The sequence below is a fragment of the Hydra vulgaris genome, chromosome 08 (genome assembly GCF_038396675.1).
Source record: "Hydra vulgaris chromosome 08, alternate assembly HydraT2T_AEP".
NCBI classification, from domain to species: Eukaryota; Metazoa; Cnidaria; class Hydrozoa; order Anthoathecata; family Hydridae; genus Hydra; species Hydra vulgaris.
In genome coordinates this window covers 3,578,896-3,591,863 of record NC_088927.1, presented here as the reverse complement: position 1 = coordinate 3,591,863, position 12,968 = coordinate 3,578,896, and the positions used below count along the sequence as shown (strand labels likewise).

General features: G+C 27.9%; 1 protein-coding gene across 2 annotated transcripts in view; it reads right to left on the bottom strand.

Moving 5' to 3' along the window:
- Positions 1 to 12,968, bottom strand: part of LOC100211692 (uncharacterized) — a 177,419-nt gene that overhangs the window by 10,714 nt on the left and 153,737 nt on the right. The window contains exons 31-34 of one of the 2 annotated variants that reach the window (XM_065802295.1): positions 9,037 to 9,134; positions 6,544 to 6,723; positions 6,168 to 6,336; positions 5,357 to 5,551 (exon numbers count right to left, since the gene is read on the bottom strand). In XM_065802295.1, the coding sequence (XP_065658367.1) occupies positions 5,357 to 5,551; positions 6,168 to 6,336; positions 6,544 to 6,723; positions 9,037 to 9,134 (642 nt within the window). The remainder of the gene's footprint in view (positions 1 to 5,356; positions 5,552 to 6,167; positions 6,337 to 6,543; positions 6,724 to 9,036; positions 9,135 to 12,968) is intronic. The other variant, XM_065802296.1, reaches the window with a different exon arrangement.

The window sequence follows — 12,968 nt, the reverse complement described above, 5'->3', positions numbered from 1 at the left end:
TTCTTTTACTATATCTGTCCCTCCATGCTCTAAAAACTTTTATTCGCCAAGTTTTTTCACCACACCTAAACTCTTTGGAACTCTCTCCCATCTTCATGTTTTCCTGACTTATACAACCTTCAACTTTTCAAGTCTTCTGTCAACCATTTCCTTGATCTATATCTGTATTATTTTTTCAATAGTGGTTGCTTGCACCATTGTTGGGAGTGAATCAGAATTAAAATTATATATATATATATATCAGTGTTGTTAGTGAGTTTAATGATGATCACACTAAATGGCTTAGTTCTAGTGTCATTGATTCTGCAGATGTCAAGACCCACATCTTTTGCCTTTCTCAATCTCTAACACAAGTAGTTAACTTTCAAACTTGCTATCCAGACAATCCAAATCATTCACTTTCTCTCTCGACTTATGTCTTGTTTCTGATCCTAGAAACAAGACATAAGTCGCTCATTTTCTCCACATTCACCCTAAGATTCTTCTGATCGTGGTTTGATCTCTCTAAAACTATTATCTCATTCTTCTTCATCATCTGAATCCCCCTATCATTGTAACTCTTACAGCTACTAGGACTCTTTCCATAATTTTCTACATGATGGCCCTTGGGTAAAGTTCTTCAAGCTCAAAAATGTGCTTCTTATGTAACTTCTTGGTTTCAGACTGGCATGAAATCTTTTATTTCCTTTCAAAGATTCCGAGTCAAGCCTTACTTTTTTCTGTGGTTTTCCTGTCATTGCGCTGCTGCAATTTCCAATCGTAACCATTACTTCCATATCTATTGCCAAACAGTTCTCCAGAAAACAGACATCTGTTTACTATTGCTAGAAACCATTTTAAAAACATTTGGTCTAATGCAAAAGCTCACTATTCTTAGGTCTCAAACTCTCGTAAACTCCAGAAGTCTATTTCAAAAAATAGACTTCTGGAGATATAGAGACTTCTGGAGAATCTTTAACAATGTGTTTATAGTAAAGGCAAATCTGTTATTCATCCTCTCTTGCATGTTTCTAATTTTGTTACCTCACCTAAAGACAAAGCTGAACTATTTGCTAAGAACTTTTCATCAATCTTGTCACTTGATTCCATGAATCACATCCTACCTGATATAGCCGACAAACAGGTTGATCTATTACTTGACATTTGTATCACTTCAGCTTCTGTATCTAAAGTGATTTGCTGCTTCAACTCTTCAACAGCTTGGTTAAATATGGTGTCAATATGGTGTTTTAGCTATGATTGAGTTAACTATTCAAGGTATCTCTCAGCATACTGGCTAGAAATGACATTGGTCAACGAAACACATCCTGGTAAATTTACTAACAAAGTGTTATGATTGTTTGTAATAGAAAAATTAATTTTAAAATTTAAATACAATTAAAATAAGTGGTTTCTCATAGGGGTCAAACATGAGCTATCAAACCAATGGACAATCCAACGGCAGACTGAATATGGCTTTTCATCAGTTGCAAGTGACCAAACCATTGGACAAACAGCTAACTGTGATTTCAAAACTACTGCTGGTATTGTTGGCTCTACCTTACATCAAGGAGTAATTCATCGGTGGATTTTAGCTCAGAGTGATAGAGCTGCAATATTAAGTGAATGTGAAATGATGGCAGGCATCAATTTTAAAAAAAGGGTAGTAGGGTCATGTCTTCCTTCTTACCTGAAGTCTATCATGATTTTTTTTTAAATAAGGAAATTTTAAATGTTTTTTTCATTAATTTTTTTTGTATTGTTTTATACAAAACTAATTAATTATATATTTTTAAAATGATTTATTTTTAAAGTTTTCAGATTTTTTTTATTTGCAATCGATTTTTATTGCTTTCTTGTAAAAATGTATTTACTTTTTTTTATGGCAAAAAATTAATATTTTTTAATAAAACTGTAAAGTAACTGTTCAAGCAAATCAATTATAGAAAGTTCAAGAAAATCTTCTAAATTTTATCGCAGTTCAAGAAAATCTTCTAAATTTTATTGCAAAAATTGTAGTGTTTTTTTATATAATGTTGTATAATTCTTGATATCGTAGGTGATTGCGAATATTATATGATTAGCACAGAAATATTTTTGGATCGGCTTTATTTTATTATATTTTTTTTCTCTAAGAAACCAAATAGGTTACCCCAATTAACAATTAAAAGTTATTTAGCCCTAGTGAATACTCATTTTATATGATTTTTATACATTATTTATAATGTGAAACGAATGAATAAATTTAAAGATTCGAAAGAGAAAAAAAATACTCAATTAACTGTTCTTGATCTTATGAAAAATTAATAATTGCATTAAAAAAAAAAATTTAAATAATAATTTAGTATCATTATTTGGCGCTAAACCCTAAATTTATATCTGTTACCGTTTTGGAGTTTTTAAAGTTAAAAGTTTTCTTAAAATCACGGTATCGGAAGATATGACCCTAATCATATTTTCTGTATTCGCCAACATTACAAAAGTAAATAATAATAAATTAAGATAAGTAGTTGTCAATTGAATCAATTCTTTAGGTACAGAAAAGACCTTGATCAGCCTAGAATACTAAAAGATGAGGATAATGTCCAAAATGTGATGAATACCATTGATGCAATGATAAATCCATTTACTATTGAAAGCAAAGAACTAATTGATATCTCAACAGGTTCTTCTGCTCCCACTGATATTGAATCTGATCTTTGAAATGCCCATGATATTGGTGATAAACAGTTTACCTCATTCGTAAAAGAGAAACTGTTGTGCAAAGATCCTGATATTTTTTTAACAATAAAGCGAAACAGTTTGAAAACAATTGCTAGCTTAAAGCAGGTAACAAAATCAAAGTCTTTAAATGGTAAACTAGTTACATTAAAGAATGACAGAGACTTATTTGCTAGGCTAGTGCTAATTGGTAAAGATAGAGAAGTCGATGTAAAGGCAATTTTAGCATATTCATTGAGAGTGTATCCAATGCCTTTATCAACAATTACAGGGTCACTTCTAAAAACATGTGAAGCCAAGTTACTAAATGTTATCGAATCAAAATGTTATGATATTATTGTGACCACTATTCCTACAGACAACACGCTACTCATTGATGCTTTGGCAATTTTACAAAGCTTAAAAGCAATACCGGACACATTGAAGGAGCTAGCAACTGTAGAACTTAAACAAGTAATACAATTAGCTGCTTACCATAAATTATCTCGTGTTGATTTTGTATCTGATTGCTACCTATTAATTAGCACAAAGAAGGCTGAAAGAGAAAAACATGCATAATCCAGTGTGCAAGCATTTACCATCTATAGTGCTACTTAACAGGTACCAAAGCAGTGAAAAAAATTTATGTCTCTTGGACGAAAATAAAGAGGAACTAATAAATTTTCTATACATATCATGATGTGAGTGTGATCCACAAATTCTTGGCAACATAACTCTCCACGTAACACACACGAACTTGTGTAACAAAATTCAGTCAATTGACAACCTTATTGTTGTAAGTGAAGTTCATGAGCTTGCCAGTGACCATGAAGAAGCTGATACTAGGTTGATTTTACATGCATCACATGCGTCACTGCACTATCAAACTGTTGTTATTAGTAGTCCTGATACTGATGTATTTGTGTTTGCTCTGTCAACTTGCCTTTCCCCAACTATATACTTCGATTCTGGTGTTGCTGTATTGTTAATATAAAAAAAATGTGAATCTGATCTTGGTAAAGATTTGTCGATTGCTATGACTCGCTTTCATTTGTTTACAGGTGACGATTTTTGTTTCTTTAGAAAATATGGTAATGTTTAGACGGGGTAAAAACTGTGAATTCAGATTTTTAAATTTATTCAAGTTATTTATATTTATAGTTGGTATTAAGGGTGCAATTCAACAAATTTTATGGAAAAGGAAAAGCAATAGCTTTCAAAGTCCTACAGAAATATTTAGAAGCTTTTAAAACTCTAGGTGATTCAATACCACCATCTGATGTACTAATAAATATGCTGAAAAATTATGTCTGTCATTTATATGGGGCTGAACAAGAAGAATCAGTTAATGTGGGTCGTTACACATTATTTAAATCTGGTAAATTTAGCAAGGAAACATTGCCACCGAATAAAGATTTGCTTGTGCAACACATAAAAAGAGCTAAGTATGAAGCTTTTATAAGAAAAAGATCACATGTAGCATTAAATAATCCACCGTTTTGGAAATGGTTGGTTTAATGATCAAGGTTCCATTGCTATAACTTGGATGGAATTGCCTGCTGCACCAGATTCGGTGCTTAATTTTGTTCATTGTTATTGCCATGGTGATTGTTCAACAAAAAGATGTTCATGCAATAAAGCTAGTGTAATTTGCACAGATCTTTGCAAATGTAATGTCTGCAACAATAACCATCCCAAGGAGGAGGGTGACAAACAGTCAGACAAACTATCCGAGTCTGAGTCCGATAGCGATAGTAATACGGAATAATTGTTTACTTTTCTTTTATTATACCATTGTTATTTTTATATTTTTTTCTGACAATAATATTTATGTTTTAAATACAATACTCTTTTGAAGTGGAGCATAAATATGGTAACTGATAATTATCCTAAGAAAACAGCGCACAAAAATACAAAGGTGTAGAAGTCAGGTTACCTATATCATAAATTGTTCAAAGTTTTATATAATATTGGCAATTTATTGAGGAATACACTAAAAAAATTTGAAATCACCAACATTATTTATTTGGGGGTAATTAAACAAAAAGCAAACTTAGGTTTTTTTTAGTTAGTAGAAACCTTCTTTGTTAAATCAGAGGATGGTTTTTATATACGACAAATATTTGACCTCAATTATCCGGTTATTGGGACTCTAAAAATCTGGGATCTTTTGACTATTATATCAGATCATTTAGATCTTTAAAATAACGCTTTTGAAAATTAGTTTCTAAATGTGTCTAGCAAAAATCTTTTTCTAGAAGACTTTTCTGTTAACAGACACTGGCCTAATATGTTTTATATATATATATATATATATATACATGTATATGTATATATATGTTACATTGTATTTACGCTTTAATTTTTTTTTTAACATAATCCTTATTAGAAATTTTTAGTTAAAATATAGAGGTATAAAAGTTTTAAAATGAAAACAAGTTTTTATTATTTTAATCTTTGACAAGTGCCATAAATATTCTGCTGATTTTTTTAAAAAATAGACTAAAGACTAAAACTTGAAGCTAATCAGAGTATGCCTGGATGTCTTTTAACTGACCTTAGAGCTAATTTTTTCCCAAGACAAGAGTATATAAAATTATATTAATAAAATTATTATTTAATTTAATTTATTTAACTTAGATATGCATTTTAATTTAGTAAAAAAAAAAAAATTTACTTTGGTATAACCATGGGTCTTCAAAACCTTTCCATATTGCTTTTCTTTTTCCTCTCCTTCTTCTAAATCTTTCAGTTTGATTTAAAGGAGGTAACCAACCCGCTTTATAATCATCTGTTTCTTCTACATTATAACCGTAAGCTGCGTTGCATTGATCAATCAAATACTTAAAAACTGGATGTTTTTCACATGACACTAAAATATTATTAAGAAGTATATAATGACAACATATATATACATCATTTTTTCTGTAACATATATAAATACAAACAAACATATAAACACACACAGGTATATATATTCTTCTTTTCTTAAAAAAGCTGTATGCTATAAAGATGAGCAAAATTAGTATGCATTAGCTAATCTGTATACGTTATAGTATATGTGTATATATATATATATATATATATATATTATATATATATATATACATATATATATATATATACATATATATATATGTATATATTTATTTATACATATATATATATATATACATATATATATATATACATATATATATATATAAATATATATATATATATATATATATATATATATATATATATATATATATATATGTTGCTTCTTACAAATGTATAAAAAATCAGCCACAAGTTCTTCCGTAGTTTCTATTATGATTAATTATACTTTAAGTAATCTTTAATAAATAATATTTTATAAAAAAACAATATTTACTAATATAATTTAATAATATTTTTTTAATAATATTTAAGATTATTAAAATTGGTGAGATGAACAAACAAATGAATAACAACAGCAATAATAACTATAACAAGTAGATAATTACTTGGTTTTACTCTAATTTGCCTAATTCGTGCCATAGAAAGTACTTTAGAAGCTGCATTGTCAGCTGCAAATCCTTTCTCATATTTCATGTTGTTATACCAACCATCTGGAAATAAATATTCAACAACTGAGTGCATTATCCAATCCCACCAATCTGTTATAGATGCAATCTAAAAGAAATCAGAATTTTTAAATAACAAAATCACTAATTCATCACAGTTTCTATATAAAAAATCCTGTTGATCATTTGCTATATAAAAAGTTACATAACATGAAAAATGTTTGCTTTATTAAAAAAAAAAACCAGAAGTTGTTCTATAACAAAATCCCAATAAAATTTTTTTTAAATTAAAAAAAATAAAAGTTAAAAGGTTAACCCCATCAGCAGTTGGTATATCAGGAGAATTAATGAGACCATTCTTTGTGCAAAGCTGATTTACAGAACTATACAAATTAGCAGCTGATGGATCTAACACTGAAAATGCAACTGTGAAGTATAGAGATAACAACAAAACATGAATTAAAATTTCTTTTACTATTGTCTTGATTTCTTTATCCTAAAATATAGAAAAAAATTGACAAAACACTCTAGATTTTTTTTGTGCAAAATTTTCAGCTCTTATACATGATCACAAATAAAAGTAAAAGTGTTAAAGGAACTTTAATAATAAACAAGTGACCAAGTTAAAACTTATGAGCAGTTTTTTTTGCTTTATTTTTCAATGTTAAATGTTATGAACTCCCAAAAAAACTTACCTAATTTGTAAAAAAAAATTAAAAAATAAACTCGCCCAAAATTTACATTTTAGTTTTTACATTTTTCATTGTAAGTACTTTGTTAAATTTATATCTAAATTAAACAGTTTCAAACTACTTTCATTTTCAATTGCATAAAAATTCATTTTTTATGCTTATTTACTTAAGCTTAAAAAAAACTTTGTTTAGCATAGATTGTTGGATTCATACTGAAATCTGACTCAAACAAACAAACGCTAACTCAAATGCTGAATTGTACACAAAGCACTAGCATTGAACTAAAAAATGTTTTTTAATTCTTATTTTATATTTCTTTTGTGTTTCTTCTTGACACCTTGGTTTAGTCTTTTTATGCAAATACTTGCATTTTCACAAAATTTGAAGGATACATTAACACACATACATATATTATACATAAAGGAAAAGGGGGAAGGGAATAACATACTATATATATATATATTATATATATATATATATATATATATATATATATATATATATATATATATATATATATATATATATATATATATATATATATATATATATATATGTTTATATATACATACATATACATATATATATATGCATACATATACATATATATGCAAAATTATATTAACACACACATATATATTATATATAAGGGAATAAGGGGAGGGAATAACATACTATATATATATATATATATATATATATATATATATATATATATATATATATATATATATATATATATATATATATATATATATATATATATGTATATATATACCCTCACTTTTGCGTATTGAGATCAGCATATGGTAAGCAAAAATGCTAACTTAAATCTATAAAGTTTTTTCAAAAAAGAAAAAGAAAAAAGAAATGAAGAATAAATATATCAGTAATAACATAATAATTTTCAGTAAGTATTCAGTAATATTATAATAATAATCTTCTAACATAAACCATTGTAACTTTTTAAATTGAATTTTTTTTTAAGCAAAAAACTTTTAATAATCTACTAGTACTTTTAATTTTTTTTTGAAAATGAAAGTTTAATGAAATAAAATAAAATCAGCTAAACAATTGGTGGAGTATAACTGAATTAAATGTAGCAAAAGAATTGAATTTTCTATCAATTTTTTGGAGGTTTGTTAGCCATTTACTCAGTTGCCCAGCAATTTCAAGCTTAATTAAAAGAAATTTTTCTACATATGGCTTAACAAGGAGAAAAATTATAAATAGATTAGGTTCTGAAAAAGCTGAAACGCAAAATAAATTTTAAATTAAAATAATTTAAATTGTTTCTTTGTGTGTTTTCTTATTTGCCTCAATTCTACATTCAATTCTAAAAGACTTTTTCTTTTAATTAATTTGTTTGTTTTTTACATTTAATGTCATCTTTTATTCTATTTTATTGTTATTTTTTTTTACTTATTCACCTCCCAAGGCCGAGAGGGCCATAACAGTCAAGGAGACTACTGTTTGTGGTTACAACCCTTTTTCAACTCTGTAACTCTGAAACAAGAACCTTGACAAACAAGGCTGCTGCGTGGAGAAATAAGTTGAACGCGGTACTACCAGAGATGTGGTTGGGATCAAACTCGGAACTTCTCACTTATAAGGCGAGCGCTCTACCACTGCACCACTACCGTGTGATGATTTTACAAATAAATTTCATTTTAAATAATAAATTAAAAAAAAATAATTATCAGAAATGTATTTGTAAAATTTATTTCATTACAATTGAAATAATACAAAAATTGAAATAATAAGTATTTATACATACTAAAATCAAAATGAGTTCTTCAATCAAAAAGAAAGTTGATTGGGTTTTGAGGTAGTAATTTAGGCTTTTGATTTTTGGATGCGAACACTGTGCTTAATACTTGAGTTAATTGATAAAGTCAAATAATGCAAAATTTGATAAAAATATTTTCCAAATCTTTTGAACTCAAATGACATTAAATGCCACCTGTTTTATTTAAGATTTTGGAGTAAATATCAAAAACTATAAACTCCTTGTTATCGCCTTAATAATGTTTATTTCCAAAACTGTAAGTAAACAATTACATCTAAAAATTTCACTGCATGAAAACTTGAAAATTACATTATAATTTAGAAAATACCTTCAGTCTACTTTTTTTTGCTTCTTCTAGCTTTCTTGTATCAGGCATCTTAAATTCTTTTTCAAACTTTTTGACAAGCTCTTCAGAGTAATCTGCTGCTAAAATTATTTTTATAGAAATATTATTTATTAGTATAGAAGTATTTATTATTTCATTCATTCATTTACTACACAAAAAAAATTATGATTATTAACAACTAGAATAAATTTTTATAGTAATTTGATTGGTTGATAAATTCTTTTCATTTTTATCGGCTAAATTTGATTGCAAGCCTATTTTAAAGTTAACACATCAGGATATTTAGATACAGTTTTTATCATGAGCATGCTGCGATGTGAGCAAAATATGGACATATGAAACTATAAACCCTATGAGTTTGTAAATATAATGAAAACAGTAGTGTTTTATAGTGGACTTTTTATTCATTAATTTATCAAGTTGCTTATATTTATAAACAAAATAATACTATATTTAAATTTAAGTGATTTTATTATTGTTCAAAAAATGCTTGCTACAGATTTGCTCTAGTGTCATATAATTCCTAAATACTTTTGTTTATGTTTTACCATCTGCTTAGATTCTTCTACAGCTTGTGTCCGAACAACATAGTTTTGCAGAAGTGTTCTCCGGAGCTGTTGTCTATACTTTCAAAACCATTTAACAAGTGCTTCTCATAGTCTTGTTTTCCAGCTTGCTGAAAAGCGGCATTTGTTATCCCTATTTTCAAAATTTCTGGAGAGCGATCTATCTTGTCTAACTTCTGTCCTATTAGTCTTCTTACTATCATAAACAAGGTTTTTGAGTCTTTAATTAAAAAACACTTAATCTCTAATCTTGAATCTATTAACTTACTTTCTGATCATCAATATGGATTTCAATCTTCTCAATCTATTGCTGGTTTGTTAACAATAATAATCAATAGGTTCTATCATGCATTAGACAGATGTGGAGAAGCTAAGGCTATTGCTCTTGACATTTCTAAAGCTTTTGATAAAGTTTGGCATGCTGGTCTTCTCCATAAGCTCTCTTCTTATGGTGTATCAGGTAACATCTTTAAGATTATTAAATCCTTCCTTACCGATTGTAGTATAAAAGTTGTCCTCAATGGACAGCACTATTCCTCATATTCTGTAACTTCAGGGGTTCCTGAAGTTACAGGATATGAGGAATAGTGCTCACTTCTGCTACAGCATGGGGCTCACGGTGGCTGGTGAACTTTAACTCAGATAAAAGATGAAAACTTTTTTCAGCTAATCCTTATTGCAATAATCTAGATCTTCCTCTATTTATGAAAGGTAACGTACTTGATGAGTCATCTACTCTTCGTCTTCTGGGATTAACTCGTATCTCCAATCTTTCTTGAAAACCATATATCAAATCGATTAAAAAATAGCATCTGCTAAGGTTGCATCTCTTTATCATGCTTGCCACTTTCTTACTTCAGATTGTATTCTTTATCTCTATAAGTCTCTAATCCATCCTTGTATGGAATACTGTTGCTGATTGATTGCTTGTACCCATTCTGCCAGTAGAATCTCAAAATATTGATGGCACTTTGAGTGATGATAGTGAGTCTAAGGAGACCAAGCCCTATAAGTAAATCAAAAGCTGACCCTTATCTTATTAGTCAGGGTGAACAATCTAGTACAAGATTCACACTTGTTAAAAAAAATTCTGAGCTTCTTGGATCAGATTTGAAATAATGGAGATTATTGTCACCTAGCACATATACATCTGTCTACAGAGATCGCCATCTAAAGCTCTCAACTTTCTATCTCATCATTCTGTGTCATTTCCTACTACAATGATGCCCAAAATTATATGGGGCAGCCTCATGTGAAATATCTACATGGTAAATGGCATCTTTTCATCAATTCTTCAAAATTTAGTTTATAAGCTATACTGCTGAACAATTATAACACATAACCATCTGTTCTGACTGCACAGTTGGAATGAAGTTGACATATAAGAGCAAGTAACACCTGCTAAAGACCATAAGTACTCATAACATATACAGATGATTTGCTGCAATTTGAAAGTTGTTGCTTTTCCTCTAGAAATGCAGCCAGAGTGTACAAAGCATATGTGTTCCTTATACTTGTGGTACAGTAGAAATAATTCAACTACGAATTCAGAGAAAAGCTAGAGCAGAAATAAACATAAAGATTTTGAAAATTGCTACAACATATATTGAGGTATACTACATAGCATAAAGATTTTGAAAATTGCTACAACATATATTGAGGTATACTACATAGCATAAAGATTTTGAAAATTGCTACAACATATATTGAGGTATACTACATAGCATAAAGATTTTGAAAATTGCTATAACATATATTGAGGTATACTACATAGCATAAAGATTTTGAAAATTGCTATAACATATATTGAGGTATACTACATAGCATAAAGATTTTGAAAATTGCTACAACATATATTGAGGTATACTACATAGCATAAAGATTTTGAAAATTGCTACAACATATATTGAGGTATACTACATAGCATAAAGATTTTGAAAATTGCTATAACATATATTGAGGTATACTACATAGCATAAAGATTTTGAAAATTGCTATAACATATATTGAGGTATACTACATAGCATAAAGATTTTGAAAATTGCTATAACATATATTGAGGTATACTACATAGCATAAAGATTTTGAAAATTGCTATAACATATATTGAGGTATACTACATAGCATAAAGATTTTGAAAATTGCTACAACATATATTGAGGTATACTACATAGCATAAAGATTTTGAAAATTGCTATAACATATATTGAGGTATACTACATAGCATAAAGATTTTGAAAATTGCTACAACATATATTGAGGTATACTACATAGCATAAAGATTTTGAAAATTGCTATAACATATATTGAGGTATACTACATAGCATAAAGATTTTGAAAATTGCTACAACATATATTGAGGTATACTACATAGCATAAAGATTTTGAAAATTGCTATAACATATATTGAGGTATACTACATAGCATAAAGATTTTGAAAATTGCTACAACATATATTGAGGTATACTACATAGCATAAAGATTTTGAAAATTGCTACAACATATATTGAGGTATACTACATAGCATAAAGATTTTGAAAATTGCTATAACATATATTGAGGTATACTACATAGCATAAAGATTTTGAAAATTGCTATAACATATATTGAGGTATACTACATAGCATAAAGATTTTGAAAATTGCTACAACATATATTGAGGTATACTACATAGCATAAAGATTTTGAAAATTGCTACAACATATATTGAGGTATACTACATAGCATAAAGATTTTGAAAATTGCTATAACATATATTGAGGTATACTACATAGCATAAAGATTTTGAAAATTGCTATAACATATATTGAGGTATACTACATAGCATAAAGATTTTGAAAATTGCTATAACATATATTGAGGTATACTACATAGCATAAAGATTTTGAAAATTGCTATAACATATATTGAGGTATACTACATAGCATAAAGATTTTGAAAATTGCTACAACATATATTGAGGTATACTACATAGCATAAAGATTTTGAAAATTGCTATAACATATATTGAGGTATACTACATAGCATAAAGATTTTGAAAATTGCTACAACATATATTGAGGTATACTACATAGCATAAAGATTTTGAAAATTGCTATAACATATATTGAGGTATACTACATAGCATAAAGATTTTGAAAATTGCTACAACATATATTGAGGTATACTACATAGCATAAAGATTTTGAAAATTGCTACAACATATATTGAGGTATACTACATAGCATAAAGATTTTGAAAATTGCTACAACATATATTGAGGTATACTACATAGCATAAAGATTTTGAAAATTGCTATAACATATATTGAGGTATACTACATAGCATAAAGATTTTGAAAATTGCTAT